General features: G+C 37.5%; 1 protein-coding gene across 1 annotated transcript; it reads right to left on the reverse strand.

Annotated features, from left to right (window-relative positions):
• Positions 1-10,733: 10,733 nt before the first annotated feature.
• On the reverse strand, positions 10,734-13,504 carry LOC143629294 (ribulose bisphosphate carboxylase/oxygenase activase, chloroplastic-like). The gene is made up of 7 exons (XM_077098603.1): positions 13,379-13,504; positions 12,863-13,182; positions 12,678-12,783; positions 12,507-12,592; positions 11,352-11,824; positions 10,997-11,278; positions 10,734-10,908 (listed from the first exon to the last, which is right to left on the reverse strand). The coding sequence occupies exons 1-7, from the start codon at positions 13,424-13,426 to the stop codon at positions 10,892-10,894; spliced, it is 1,332 nt and encodes a 443-aa protein (XP_076954718.1). The 5' UTR covers positions 13,427-13,504; the 3' UTR covers positions 10,734-10,891.
• Between the last annotated feature and the right edge of the window lie 687 nt (positions 13,505-14,191).

Here is a 14,191-nt window from a genome sequence, read left to right on the forward strand (position 1 = left end):
TTTCTTTACAAATTTGGAATTGATTTACATGCAAACTGTGTAAATGAGCTCCCTTCCATGTTGTTGGGATGGGAGTGCCATCGAGCCGATACGCACCTGGTTCGGGATCTCGTTCTTTACGCAGCATGTAGTCTCCACATTGAAGCTGGAATTTTATTCGTGTTTTCCCCAGCTGGGGTTCTACACGCATCAGCCTGCTCAGCGTTCATTGCGCCACGAGGTGCGCGAGTGTCCCATCTCTGACGAATGCTTCGACCATGTCCTTCACGTCTATGCATTCTTCGGTGTTGTGGCCTTTTGTCCTGTGAAAGTCACAGTACTTGCTCCGATCAGCATTGTGGCGATGTCGGATTATTTGAGGCTTTGGCCATGGGAGCTCCTCGGTGGCGAATATCTCGGTGACGCTTTTGGTGAGCGGCGTCCATCTGGAGTTCTTGTTGGACTGTACGTTATCCCTTCCGCCTAACCGATGATGCAAGCCGGATGAGGTGTCAAAGTTTACCCTTGACTGCCAAATGCCTAGCTTCCGCTTTTTGTTTAATCGGGCGGTAAGGACGTTCTCTTCCCTTGTTTTCTGGGTGTAGAGGTTTGTGCTTTGTGGGAGATCTCTACCCAGTTGCTTTTCCGTTTTCGCAAAGCGTTTAGCTGCTGTCATGATGGCATCCCATGTGGATGGCATGCCATCTTTACCTGTTAAGGTGCGGATGAGCTCTGGGTCGTTCGCGCCCTGTATGAAAGCAGCGCGAACAAGATCTTCGCTAATGTTACCCAGACTTAGCTTCTTCGAGTTGAAGCGAGTGATGAAGTCCAGCAAAGATTCATCTGTCTCTCGAACGCATTTGAGGATTGTCCATTGCTCCTCTGTATACTTTCTTTGCTGGCTGAAGTGCTGGCTAAACTTCTGTTGGAAGTCTGCCCAGTCATAGATGTGGTTGACCGGTAGACGATCGAATCACGCTCTAGCAGCCCCAACCAATGTCATCTGGAACATGTAACACCACGTAGGTTCCGTCCAACTACTGACGGTTGCCCCCGCTATGAATCTGTTTAAATGATCATCGGGGTCGGATATACCATCGTATGTGCCTATGCTTGACATTTGTTTGGCACTTTTTGGGGCGATTGCTTCCGCAATGTCCCTTGCAAATTTGGACGTTCCCGCATTTGCAACGTTTGGTCTGAACGTTTTGGAGAAGTCTCGTGGACTTCCGCCTGTGCTTTTTGGTTTGAAGGTTTGTCCAAAATGCCTTTTCGGTTGGGATTCCGTTTCCTTACGCTTCCCTTTTGCCCTATGGCGAGGGTTCGCGTCGGAGTCGGATTCCTCCGAGTCATCCAAGTATTCGAATTCGTCGGCCTGTTGTACGGAACGCAAGCGTTCGTCCAACTCAGCCTGGAATTCCTTTTGTCGTGCCTCCGCCCATGCCTTAACTTCATCGAGAGTTTGGCGGGGGAGTCTTCGTTTCTCAAACTGGGTATCGGTGGATCCCAGTAGGCGATCATTTACTGCACTTGCCCCAGCTTGAGTAACTGGGGTAGTGTTCGTAAAATTTACTTCACTTGCCCCGGCTTGGGTAACCGGGGTAGTGTTTGTAAAAACTGTGTTGCCGGTATTCCCCCCAGTAGCTGGGGTTGTGGTTACCGGAATTTCTCTAACCATCTTTGTATAAGTTTGAAAAAACTGGAGAAAAATGTAGTTCTAGCTTTATGCACGGATGGCGCCAATGAAGAAACACTAACCAGACCCCGGACAGATTACTGGTAACCTGGGGGTTAGATAGATGTTTCCCACGAGGGGTTAGACCCTGAGAAGATGGTTCTTCTGATAACCTGCAAAACAGACACCGTGAGCTTGTCACTGAGAAGGGGGGGGGGGTTCCTCCTTGTGACCACCCTCCGGCGTGAGAATCAGACTAGATTGCTCTTTAAATATAAATGTATATTAAGAGATTGCTAGAGCAGATATCAGGTATAATATGATGATACAAGATAAGATATGATGGTCATACCATTTGTGGTATTTATAGCCGAAGGTAGGTTTCCAAGGAGGTGTGGCCGGCTGCAACAGTATTCCTGTTCCACCAACAGTAGCCTACGCACGTGCCCTTCTGATAGTTGGTGGGTAGGTAGCGGCTGATAGCGACCAGGCCTGCTGTATACTATTCCTTTTCCACCAACTGCTACGCACGTGGTATGACAAGAGTTGGTGAGTAGGCAGCGGCTAATAGTGACATACAGTGTAGGAGCATGCTGCTCGCCATACCGTTGTCCATAAGCTGTCGTATCTTTAGTCAGATCTTGTTCCCATACCTCGTCAGGTACAGTACAGAAGATCTTCCCGTATCGTACGGACTGGCTTATTTGGGCGGGAGTATTCCCCCTCCCGCCACTGTGCGGGATTGTTCCCGGCTTTGCTCATTCCTTCAGGTGACACTGAATGATCGAGAGCTAAGTGCCTTGTGCGTGTAGCCTTGCTGCGCGGGTGGCCTTCCCTGATGGCTTGTATCCGAGGCTGCGGGGACAGGCGGAGTCCTTCACCATTGGGAGGCATTTCCTGCGGGAACAGCTTGCGTACTGCGCGTAAGGACGTCACGTCTCTGAGCATGGTTGGTCCTGCGGATCCAGTTGTTTTCTGCGCAGACGTCCCTGTTTAAGGCGAGTCTTGCGGGTCCAACTGGGCTCTGCTGGGACCTACCTCTTCAGGGATGTAACACATCTAAGATTCTAATGTCGTAAAAAGAAGTTGAAAACACATAACAAGAAAAAACCACCAGAATTCATTTAATTTTCTTTCCTTTTAGTTTTTTCTACACACAAACATAAGTACATAGCCATATTTGAAACCAAATCTATGGTTCTGAAACTAATTTTTAATTACATGAGTTCGGATCAAATACAAATTAAATTAGCGTGCTAACTGTGTGAATCAAGTAGTGTAATTATACATACAACATAGTGTAAGTGTGTAACCATAGTGTAGTGTAATTACACTACTTGTATGTATAGTTATACTACTTAATTCGCACAGTTGACACAATTTTTTAGTTTGTACATTAACTTTCCCCTAAATAACATATTCAACCTACTAGCACTCTAAACAACCCCTTATGTCTCTGAGCACCAACAAGCCATTAACACCTTTTACCATATAGACAGTTTATGACCATGAACAACACAATGTGAACTTTAGCGAGCCTTAGCGTGAACATACATAAATTTTCGTAATTTGTGAAATATTTAGATGGGACTGTATTATAATATGGTTCATTTAAATATAAATGATTAAGTATAATCATAAGGTTATTTAAAGGATGTTAGTAATTAGAAACATTAAAAATAGGACATGTGAATAATAAAAAGAAAACCATTGGTGTAATTTTATAAAGTGTAGGAACGATTTTTGTAATTATTCTAAATTCAAGAAAAAGACATGATGTGTAAATATGATAAAGCACGGCAACAATTGTAATTAAGTCTAAAGTCCAAACACAATTTGGCGTCTTCAACGTTCAAACATTATGACTCTTGGTCTTTTTAATATTAATTATTACAATGATGAAGTCATTATTAAACACATGAATACGTGTCACTTAATAAGCAAGATTTGGCTTATTAAACATTTTTTATCCACAAAACCAGGACAACACCACCTTAAAAGCAATTATTGTTAACAAAATGATTGTCCGACCTATTTGGAAGATAGGTACGACCTTCGTATACGATTACTTAATAGACGATACAAAATTCGATATATCCATTTGATTAGTATAAAAGAATTACATTATATTATTTAAAAATCAAATAAAAGCATATTGTTCGGTAGTCTTATGATCTCTAAGATATGTGTGAAGCAAATTACCTTTGTAGATTTGTTACAACTAGATTCTTTATATATGAATTTGTGATATTTGATATTTCTAGTGAGTCGAATCAATGCAAAACATAATATTATTAGCCTCGTCACATGCTTATTCCTTTGGCGTGATAACAAATACGCACAGGAGAGAATTATCACTGGAAATGAGTATACATAGAAAAATATCCCGTATTTATGCTAGATGTTATCAACTTTTATGATCATGGTGTACTGTCCCATTATGCCCCGTGATTATAGCCGTATAACTTTTATGATCATGATATCAACTGTAAAGGAGGTAATATGTAGTCTTTGGATAAAATGTGCGCATCACGTAGGCGCAAGCCCGCGACATATGGGCAGGATGACTTAGGTTAAACACTTAAATGGTCCATTTTTATGGATTGATTTCCATATCTTAAGAGTGGTTTTATTTTTATTAGTTACTAAAAAGTGTCTAGTTAATTAGAAATTAACTTTACAAAGAAATTATAAAGAATACCTCCTTCAAGATTTGATATCTTTTTTTCTTTTTACCTTTAATAAAGATATATATGCTTGACGAAAAAACTAATTAATTGGATATACTGTATTAGTATGTAGTTCGTGAAACTCTGGGCTTTTATGCTTTCAAGACGTTTAAAACCTACAAGTTTGGGCTTTACGCTTAGCCCATTTTTATATGGGCCCAGGCCGAAAACTATACAAGGTTATGGATTGCATATTTTTTTGGGTTGGTGCTTTAGCCTTTAGCTCCTAATCCTCTAATGTTAAATCTAAAATATTCAAATCTCTCTAGTTATATTGACATTAAAAAAATGTTAATTTTATAAAATTTTTCATGGCACAAATGAAAAATATATATATATCATGATTATTGTTTGATGATTACATATTTTATTTATGAGTAATATGAACAGTAATAGATCTTGATTATTATTTAATGAATATTCTCTTCCCCATCACTTCCTGATAATGTTTAACTAAAAAACAATGACTAAAGTAATTAAGATTCATATATATTCAATTAATCACTTTTTAAAATTTTGTAACATTTGTAAATACTTTCACAACACTGGAACACATGATGCAAGTGAGTGACTAGAGAAAAAAAAGTTAACTTTGGTAAAATGCTTAATAAACTTAGTTACTACGGAGTATTATATAAACTTCTCTAACACGAAACTGGGGTTTGTGGCCACAATAGACCATCTCTTGTATGAACAACAACTGGACCATAACCTACAAATTATTTATGGGGATGTATAATGTATTGTATAGTTTGACACACATGTTCCTTTTCTTTTCTTTATAATTTTTCAATATCTGGTGCAATATAAAGAAGTGCAGCAGGAGCCTAAAATCCCATGTAGAAAAGATTGGTTGGAATAAATTTGATGGTTTAAATTCCCACAGTAAATAGGCATATTCTCTGCCAACATCAATTTACTTTTCTATTTTGAGGGAACTGATAAAAGAGAAAACACCTAAAATATAACATATTTGCAAAAACCTTCGGTAATAACATAGCTTGCTCATATCTCGTCAGGGTTTTGGGGGCATTAGGGTGTAAGGTGTCCACACGGGAACGGGGCGGGGGTAATGAGTTGGCAAGGATGCCGAACAGTGAACACCGCCACATGCTTGCGGCTTGGGAAGGGGGAGCACGGGTTTTTGATCTTTGCAGAGGAAGCGGTAGACAACAACGCTAGTTTTTATAAAGTAAAAATGAAAAATTAAACCCTATATATACCAATCTTTTAAACTATATCTACATACAATTCACACACCTTTCTCACTACAATCCCAACTTCAACTAAGAGCATGGAACTACCATGAACAAGTCGCATTGTCAAAGGCTTGTATGGTTCCAAACTTCTGATTGCCAGATAACCGGAACATGGATCGTTTTGGAAACAAAAATCTTAAAATATAATATATATATTATTAACAAAATATTTACATATCTAATTAACAAAAACATTAAAAACATGATGCTTGCATATTTGAATTACAAGAATCGCATTTTTTTTATATTATTGGTTATTTCATGTACATTTATCAGAATATTAATTAAGAAATCAAAGGCATGCATGTTATGAACTACATATTCTCTCTTTCACAGAAATAACCTGTGGCTTCTTTGCTGGTTTTATTCTCCAAATAGGAATCATATAACATTAAAAACTACACCAAAATGGCATATAGATATATATAGGAAACCATTTTTAAAGGTTTCATACCAATTAGTTAACAGGAATTATTAGTTCACACTTCACACTTCACACTTCATGTAAAGACTTTAATTAGGTGAACTCATGGGGCTATAAACAAAAACCATATATGTTCTATATTTTTTTCTCATATTAATAAAGCCAAACCATAAGGAAATGCAGAAGTCCTATAATTTGTATAGCCTGGATATATTTCTGATCGTGTGGATCCACTTTCAGGTTAAAGCATTTCTTTTATAAACAAAATCAATAATCGGATAAATTCAATCTAAGAATGAGAATTTATGATATGTTAAATTCGAATGAATTCAATCTTTGAAAATTGACAATGTGGTTTTTTATATAGGTGTCAAACCAATACAACCGATACAAAGGTCGGGGTGAAACGTCATAATGTTTCCGAAGCAATAAGACAGTTAAATTGTAACCGATACCATTACAATATTGGTCTCAAAGTTCTAAGATTCTACCTACAAGATGTACCGCATCTTACTTGTTATTAACAAAGTTGACACCGAACTTCAAGGTCACTACCAACCTACAAAGCCGCTATTGACCTTGACTAACCAAGTTGCTACTAATCAGTAGCAACATTGTTACTTATTTCCAGGCCCGACCCAAAGGGAGGGCTAGGAGGGCGCGCAGACTCAGGCACACTCTTTTGAGAGACCCACAATTATTAAAATAAATTATTTATATTTTACATATATTTTTATTTTAAAACAAAAGTCTACAAAGTGACTCATTGGTTGAAACAAAATAGTACTTAGACAATTGAATTAAAAGTCATATGTTCTATATGAGTCATTTTAATAACTTATTATTATTATTATCATCGTTGTTGTTGTTTTTGTTGTTGTTTTGTTCCGTTTGGGCTTTAGAAAGGCAACCACAATGATCAACTTGTCAAACTATTTATCACATAATTAAAAACGTTATTTTAGGGGCCTTTTTTTAACTCGTTTTAGGCCCCAAAATTTTAAGTGATTCTCGCAGACGGCTCTGCTTATTTCAAGTAATTTTTTAGGTTCATTTTTTTTTTGCAAATTTTCTCATCATCTTTGCCGATCTGATGCGTTTCCAATGAGGCGCTTTTTAGCCAGGGGTGTCGGACTGTCGCCTCTTGGATCCTACAAGGAGCCATCCCCTTGATCCTACCAGAACGATGGCCCAAACATGCCAATGGGCACCTTCAAACACTCATTGTACCGAAGCCATATATGTTCCTTAGAGAAACGAAATCGCAATAACCTTGGACAAGTATGTACTCCACAACTTTTAAGTTGTACCAACATTGTAATTTCCCATTTGATCTATAACTAAATCATAATTGCCCATGATAGCATGATAACACTAAAATCAACAACATAAAATAAAAAATAAGCATGATCAACATTTTTTTCATTAACTTGATTAATCTCAAAGTATCAAAGGGCTAGCTAACATGAGTAACAAAATCATATCAAGTCATTAGAAAACATTCTCTATTATTATAACCCTACTATACTTCCTTAGCATATGATTAGCTATACTAGTTAGCTAGTCTCAACTCAAGATCTAGCCCACCCTCCATAATCACTTGTGTAACATGATTTGTCTTCTGCCTCTTATTACCACCCATATTCCAACAAGAATCCAAGTCAAACCCTAAAACCAAATTATTATGATCAAGACTCTCCTGATTGTGGTTCTTGTTGACTGTTTGGTTGAGTTTGACCTTTTCTCTTCGATGGACATTCATGTGACCACCAAGTGCTTGAGCTGACCTGAACTCCCTTCTACAAAAGCTACAAGAATAAGACCCCGGTGGCCATATGAAACCGCCAAGTGGGCCTCGAGCATCTTGTTCTTCCCATGAGACGATGCTCTTTCACTTCGCCGACATTATAATATAAACTGGTCAATTTATTATTTTATGTTGGTACATATTGAAGAGTGATAGTTATTTGATCATATATTTATAGGCAGATGAAATTAAATGCATGAAAGCTACAAGTGAATCCATAATATATGAAAAGGCCATATGATATATGTACGTTGGATTTTAGTAAGTTTGGCTGTTTCAATGGATGGTACTTGAATTTTTTCAGTTATGGGTTGATAAGCATTTGGTGTCATCTAACTAAAAACCTTTATCCCTACGTATCATAGGGTTATAGATATGTACATTTGTGTGCAAACATTTATGGTTATTCTATAGAACTATCATATATCCCAAGCTCATGGAAGAAAATGCAATGCTATATATGGTTTGTACTTTGTACAGTACATTAACCTACTACCCGTGAGTCCTTGGCAAAACCTATAATTAACCATGAAGATTTAGATTATTTACTTTATAATTGTAACGATATGCTTTATATCATGTGTCTAACAAAGTGTACTTTATATAGTAGATATATAAGGTCATGTGTTATGACAATTGTGACATCGAGCCCCTATCATGGTGGCACAAATGGCGTGGAGCACCACCATGGTGCGAAATTGAGTGGTGAGGCAATAATATAATATAACATTATTTATATATTAAAGTTATCAATTAGTACAAATGTATATGTGCTTTATAATTGACAAATTTACAAGTTATAATTTATTCTTAAATTTAGTTTTCACTCATTTTTTGCTTTTTATGTAATAAAATTGATTACACAATGTATAGTTTGCGGTTTCATACATAAACTCATTCAAGGCGGGTAAGAGAGCCGCACAAACTTTTGGTTATGTAAATATCGTGTTCATCCGTCAAGTCACACTCTTTCAGAGCCATGTTTTTTTGCTTTATAAAAGATAGAGTCTTGTTTTGAGAGTGAAAAAAAAGAGCAAACGAGAGAACTTATGGTCCCTAGCTTGCGTGTTTGCGGGAATTACTAGAAAATAGTGAGATTACTAGATCACCAGTGAAAGAAGGACCAACAACGATCCTATCCTACTACTACAGACATTTTATGTATAATGCCCATATGATAACGTGACGTCACATAACGGCAACGCCTTCATAGAGACGTTATTCACCACACACGGTCTTACTCGTATGCACGGTTAGCCCCGGGCCAAGTCAGTGTGGGGACCCTGTCACCCACCCGAAAAGAAAAGGTGATAAGTAAATAAATAAAAACTATTATCATCAATTAAAATCGTCAAACTGGTAAAGCCCTTGGTTGACTAAAAAGTCAAAGGCCCCCAAATTGATCGACTGTGGATGAAGGATGACGAATCTTCATGAACTAACAACACAGGTAACTAACTGACTACTCAATTCAATCTGTTACTGATACATTCTATTCAAATTCAACCTTCATTCTTAATTTCATTTTGCTAAACTGCAATTCGACGTTAATGGTGTGTATGCGTTTTCAATTTCAAATATTCAATCATGCACACAACCTGTTTGATAAAATGCCTGTGTGAGAGTTTTTACATTCTATAGCAAGTTATATAATCACTATCACTACATATATCAGTTGATCCTATACTACTATATTATTGGTTATTCACAGCGGCATAGTGTTATAGAGCTTTCGGCTGCATTAACGTTTTCGTTATTCACTTAAGTCATGTTTTAGGCTAAATACTTATTAAGTGAAAGTAGTTGTTATAGAGAAAAGCTAAATACCAGATGTTTATAATAGTTAGATAAATTTGAATGAATTATATCTGACTGGCGTAGAGAACGTTAAGAGCTCTTATTATCCGGGTACCGCTGTTAGGTGTTTATTGAAGTTACTGCTACTTCTCTATGACTGTTGTAGTATATTTGCTGGTATTTCCTTACTAGAAGATTTACGTATAATGGCATATTAGGTGGACTCGATTAGTTACGTCCATACTGTTTTTAACGAATGCTTGTTAAGTGAGGTTTAGGTTTGAAGGATCTATGACGTTAGACAATCATGCACACAACCTGTTTGATAAAATGCCTGTGTGAGTTTTTGCCTTCAATATGAGATCTACATACATCACATTCTGTAGCAATGATGTAATCACAAATACTACATGTCAGTTGATCCTACACTGCAACATTATTGGTTATTTACGGTGGATAATTGTTAAAAAACTCAGTTACATTAACAATTATGTGGGCTACTTCAGTCATGGTTTAGACTTTAGACTGAATACTACATGTTGACTTGAGTCAATATTCACTTATGAATTTGGTTGATAATAGACAGATTTACTTTAATGAACTATCTTTGACTGGCATAGAGAACGTTATCAGCTCTTGTTATCCGGGTACTGTTGTTAAGTGTTTGTTCTATGACTGTTGTAGTATATATGCTGGTACTAGATGATTTATGGATAGTGGCATATTAGGTGGACTCGATTAATTACATCAATACTGTTTAGAAGGAATGCTTGTTAAGTCAAGTTGAGGATTTGGAGGGCATGATGTTAGTGGTTAGACAATGATGAAGTTTGATAAGTATTGTGGTAATATTAAGTTGTTTTAGATATTGGTGTTTATGTGTGTGTGGCCTTTAGGATGGGGAGGAGATTGAATGATGTAAAAATGCAGTAAATCTGTTCAGTTTCGGTTTAATCCCAAAAACAAACATAGACCGAATAAATTGAAGAACACCGTTACGAAATGTGATTGCATTTGAGAGTCCATAAGACTTAAGAAGGTTCAAAAGTGAAACCAAAGTGACTTTTTCTACCAAGAAACAAAATTTACAAAAAGCACATTAAAAATCCACGGAAAAACATAATATTTCACATTCTTTGGAGAAAACAAAACTTAAAAAGCCTTAGAATGTATAAATGCAGCTTCCATCATCATATCAAGTGTTCCAGACAGCTGCATCTTCTATTCCTTTTTGCCAGCTGCATATGTAAATTTACAAGTTAATATATGTTTCACGATTGATGATCGATCAAAAGCATACAAAATATTGAAGGTAAGAGTACTTACTAAAGAATTTGCCGCTTTCAATGGCATCCTTGTTAGCGTCTCCAAGGGCCGCAGAGTCCAAATAGGTCTCGGCCAATTGGACTCTCTTCACGTTCTCTTGTTCCTGAACAAGCATAAATCCATACTCTAGAAGCTTCTCTATTGTCATTTTTGGTTGCTCGAATGTCGGGGGTCCCTCCTTCGAGTTCACAAGCTTCTTTCCAATGGAATCTACACCAACTTGACTGATCCACTTCCTCACTTCATCATCGTACACTCTTGCCCTCAACGCACCAAAGAAATCTAAAACACAAACAAAAAAACCTTAATTTGCTATTTCAAATTCGGAATGAGGGGTACGTTTAGCTGTGCTCACCTATGGATTGTCCTGGGAAAGTATCGACCAGTTTGACTATGTCTGAGTCGGCAACCTGGTCGGTACGGAAGATACCGATACACACACCAATTCGGTCTTCTCTTGTGGGGGCCCAGTAAAACTTCTCCATACGACCGTCACGGATGAGTGGAGCGTAAAGTGTTGAGAAATCGTTTCCTGTGACGACGATCGGGACACGTGGGTTCTCCTCCTTGTTGTACATTCCGGGGAGTTGCACATTGGTGGGGGCATCAGCAATGTTCATGAGGGTAGCGTTGACCATCTGGTTGTTGACTGTGTACTGTGTTGTTCCACCCATTCTACCCGCGCCTGCGTCAAGATCGTTGATGAAGAGGACGCACATTTTTCCCTTCTTGATGATGTCTGCCGCCTCACGGTACCGTTGTCTGATGAGTTTTGCGGGCTCTCCAGCGTTCCCACTTTCCAATTCTCCGGCACTCATCATGATAGGACTGGGAAAGACACTCACAGGTCAGAATCATGACTCTTACCGAAGAATATGACAGGGACTTATGTTCAGTCGTTATATTTTAATCGAATAAACACGAACACTTAAGTGAATCTGTTTTTGTGTTCATGCATGTGTACTCATTAAGAAAAGGAATGCGCTTGTGTTTGTTTGTTTTGTATTCTAAACAAACATAAATGAACAAACGCAAAAACATAAATGCACTAACATAAGCATAGAAAATAAACATGGTCTTGTTTGTTTGTTAGTCAATTATGCAAGGGTTGGTTAAAAAATTTGACTATGGTGATAGGTTGATGCACGATAGCCAATTAGCATTACTTATAACCAATAAATAAATTTGAATGAGTATGTAAACGAAGATAAATGATTATGAACGAATGAGATAAGTGCTCATGTCCGTTAGTTTAACTTTCTTTTTGTTCATGTTCAGTCGTTTGAATAAACGAACATAAATGAATTATTGATGACCAATTCACAAACGGTTCATTGAATGTTCAGGTAGTTTACAAGCCTAATTTTTGTTTATAGTTTAAACTAAGCAATGTTTAACTATGATGGGGATATATGACATATGGACCTTCACAAATATACTTGGCAAAATCTGAATAAAAGTAAAAGAATGTTTGACCGAAAAGTCGAAAGATTGTTGAAACAAGACTTACTTGATTCCCATCTTACGGAAGACCAATTCACATTGGAAAGATTTCCCCTGACCTTTGCCTCCCCAGACACCCAAAATTAGAGGCACCTGAACAAACAAAACTTTTAAAATAAATAATTTTCTTGAACTTAAATCAGCAACAAGATTTCACGGTTTAGACTAAGAAACCGACCTTGATGTTGGGCAAAGTCATGAAGTTCTTTGAGATGTGAACAACAAGCTTGTCCATGAAAGCAGGCGCGATGTAGAATCCATCCAGTTTGTTGTCCAAATCGTATCTAAACATGCATAATTCATTTCAAAATCCAAACACATTCATTTTCGTAGTCTCATGGAATACTGATCAAGTTTACTTACTGGCGAAGCCCTTGGCTGAGGTACTCATAGGAGTTCATGACGGCGTAGTGGGTCCCAGCGTCTTGTGGGGCCTGGAAGAGGGAGTCAACCATACCCTTTCCTCTGGTGATGTCTTGTTGATCATCAGACATATCGTATGCGAGCACTCTCCATCTGTCCTTCTCGGTTTGTGTGGTTTCCTCGATCTCTTGCTCGATCTCTTTATCGGCTGCCAAGATCTTGAAAGACGAAAACCTCTTGTTGTTGATGGGAAGTCTAGTGTTAACTACTTTCTTCAAGCTGTTGCCCAAGAAGCTTGAGTTTGGAACACCATTGCTCAACTGTCATAACAATATTCATGTGTAGTTATAATTAGTATACTAAAACAAAAACAAGCGTACCCAGTATAGTCCCACTTATAGCAACGCTATTGGCAGGGTCTGTCTAGGAGTTATAATTAGGTACTATAGTCTATATATATGTATATGAAAAGTTGAAAACACAATTAATATAAAAAGTGATGGATGAAAGGAATACCGGGGTGCGGTTGACGGTGGCTCCGAAGGTTGAGACTGCGGTCGCCATGGATCTCCGGTGAATGTGAGAGATTTAGGAGAAGAGTGAGCAGTGGAAGTGAGTATGAGATGAAGGTTGGTAATGTAACTTTTATAGTAGTAACGAGTGTACCAGAATTGTGAGGAGGGAAAAGATTAGCTTTTGAAAGCTTAACCGCCACATAACCAAGATTGAAAGAAATGCCACGTGGCATCAAAAGAGTGGTGGCTGGGTGAAGGCTTTGGTTAGTCTTTCTGACACCACACGATCTTGATTTGGCTTTTCATATAATAAAGCTAAACTGGTTTTATTTTACACACTCGTTTCATTTATTTAACATATATGTAATTCTAAAAATGACAGCCATTGCAAATTTATTGATATCATGTTCAGATTAATTGTGTTTCCATGAATATTACTATACACCACACATCCACAAACTCATATCCATGTAAACACAGAACCATGACCATTATTAGTTGTGGACCTAAACACATTAACAGTAGTGTCAACTGTCAAGTTATAGCCTTTCATGGCATATAATATAAGGTGGAACCTTTCATGGGTAGATATAAATTTATTTAAAACAAGATTTCATATACACATTTTACCTAACACCAACTTACATTATAAATTTACTTGTTTAAACAACTAGTCATAAAATTTAGTTGGTAGTTGATAAAGAAAATAATTTATGTCAAGGAGTAGAGGAATATGAGTATGAATTATGAAGATAGGAATATTAAGAACATTGTACCAATTGAATCATTGGAAGGCTATGTGTTGTGGGCTAAC

The sequence above is a fragment of the Bidens hawaiensis genome, unplaced genomic scaffold (assembly GCF_021521415.1).
Source record: "Bidens hawaiensis isolate Kalapana, Puna unplaced genomic scaffold, B.hawaiensis_p1.1 tig00005179_1, whole genome shotgun sequence".
NCBI lineage: Eukaryota > Viridiplantae > Streptophyta > Magnoliopsida > Asterales > Asteraceae > Bidens > Bidens hawaiensis.

Excerpts from the sequence above, each read along its gene's own strand:
- LOC143629294 (XM_077098603.1), bottom strand. The coding sequence starts at position 13,426 with ATGGCGACCGCAGTCTCAACCTTCGGAGCCACCGTCAACCGCACCCCG. Across the intron at positions 13,183-13,378 it reads CCACCGTCAACCGCACCCCG|TTGAGCAATGGTGTTCCAAA; the intron begins GTATTCCTTTCA and ends TTGTTATGACAG. Across the intron at positions 11,279-11,351 it reads TTTCCCAGGACAATCCATAG|ATTTCTTTGGTGCGTTGAGG; the intron begins GTGAGCACAGCT and ends TTTGTGTTTTAG.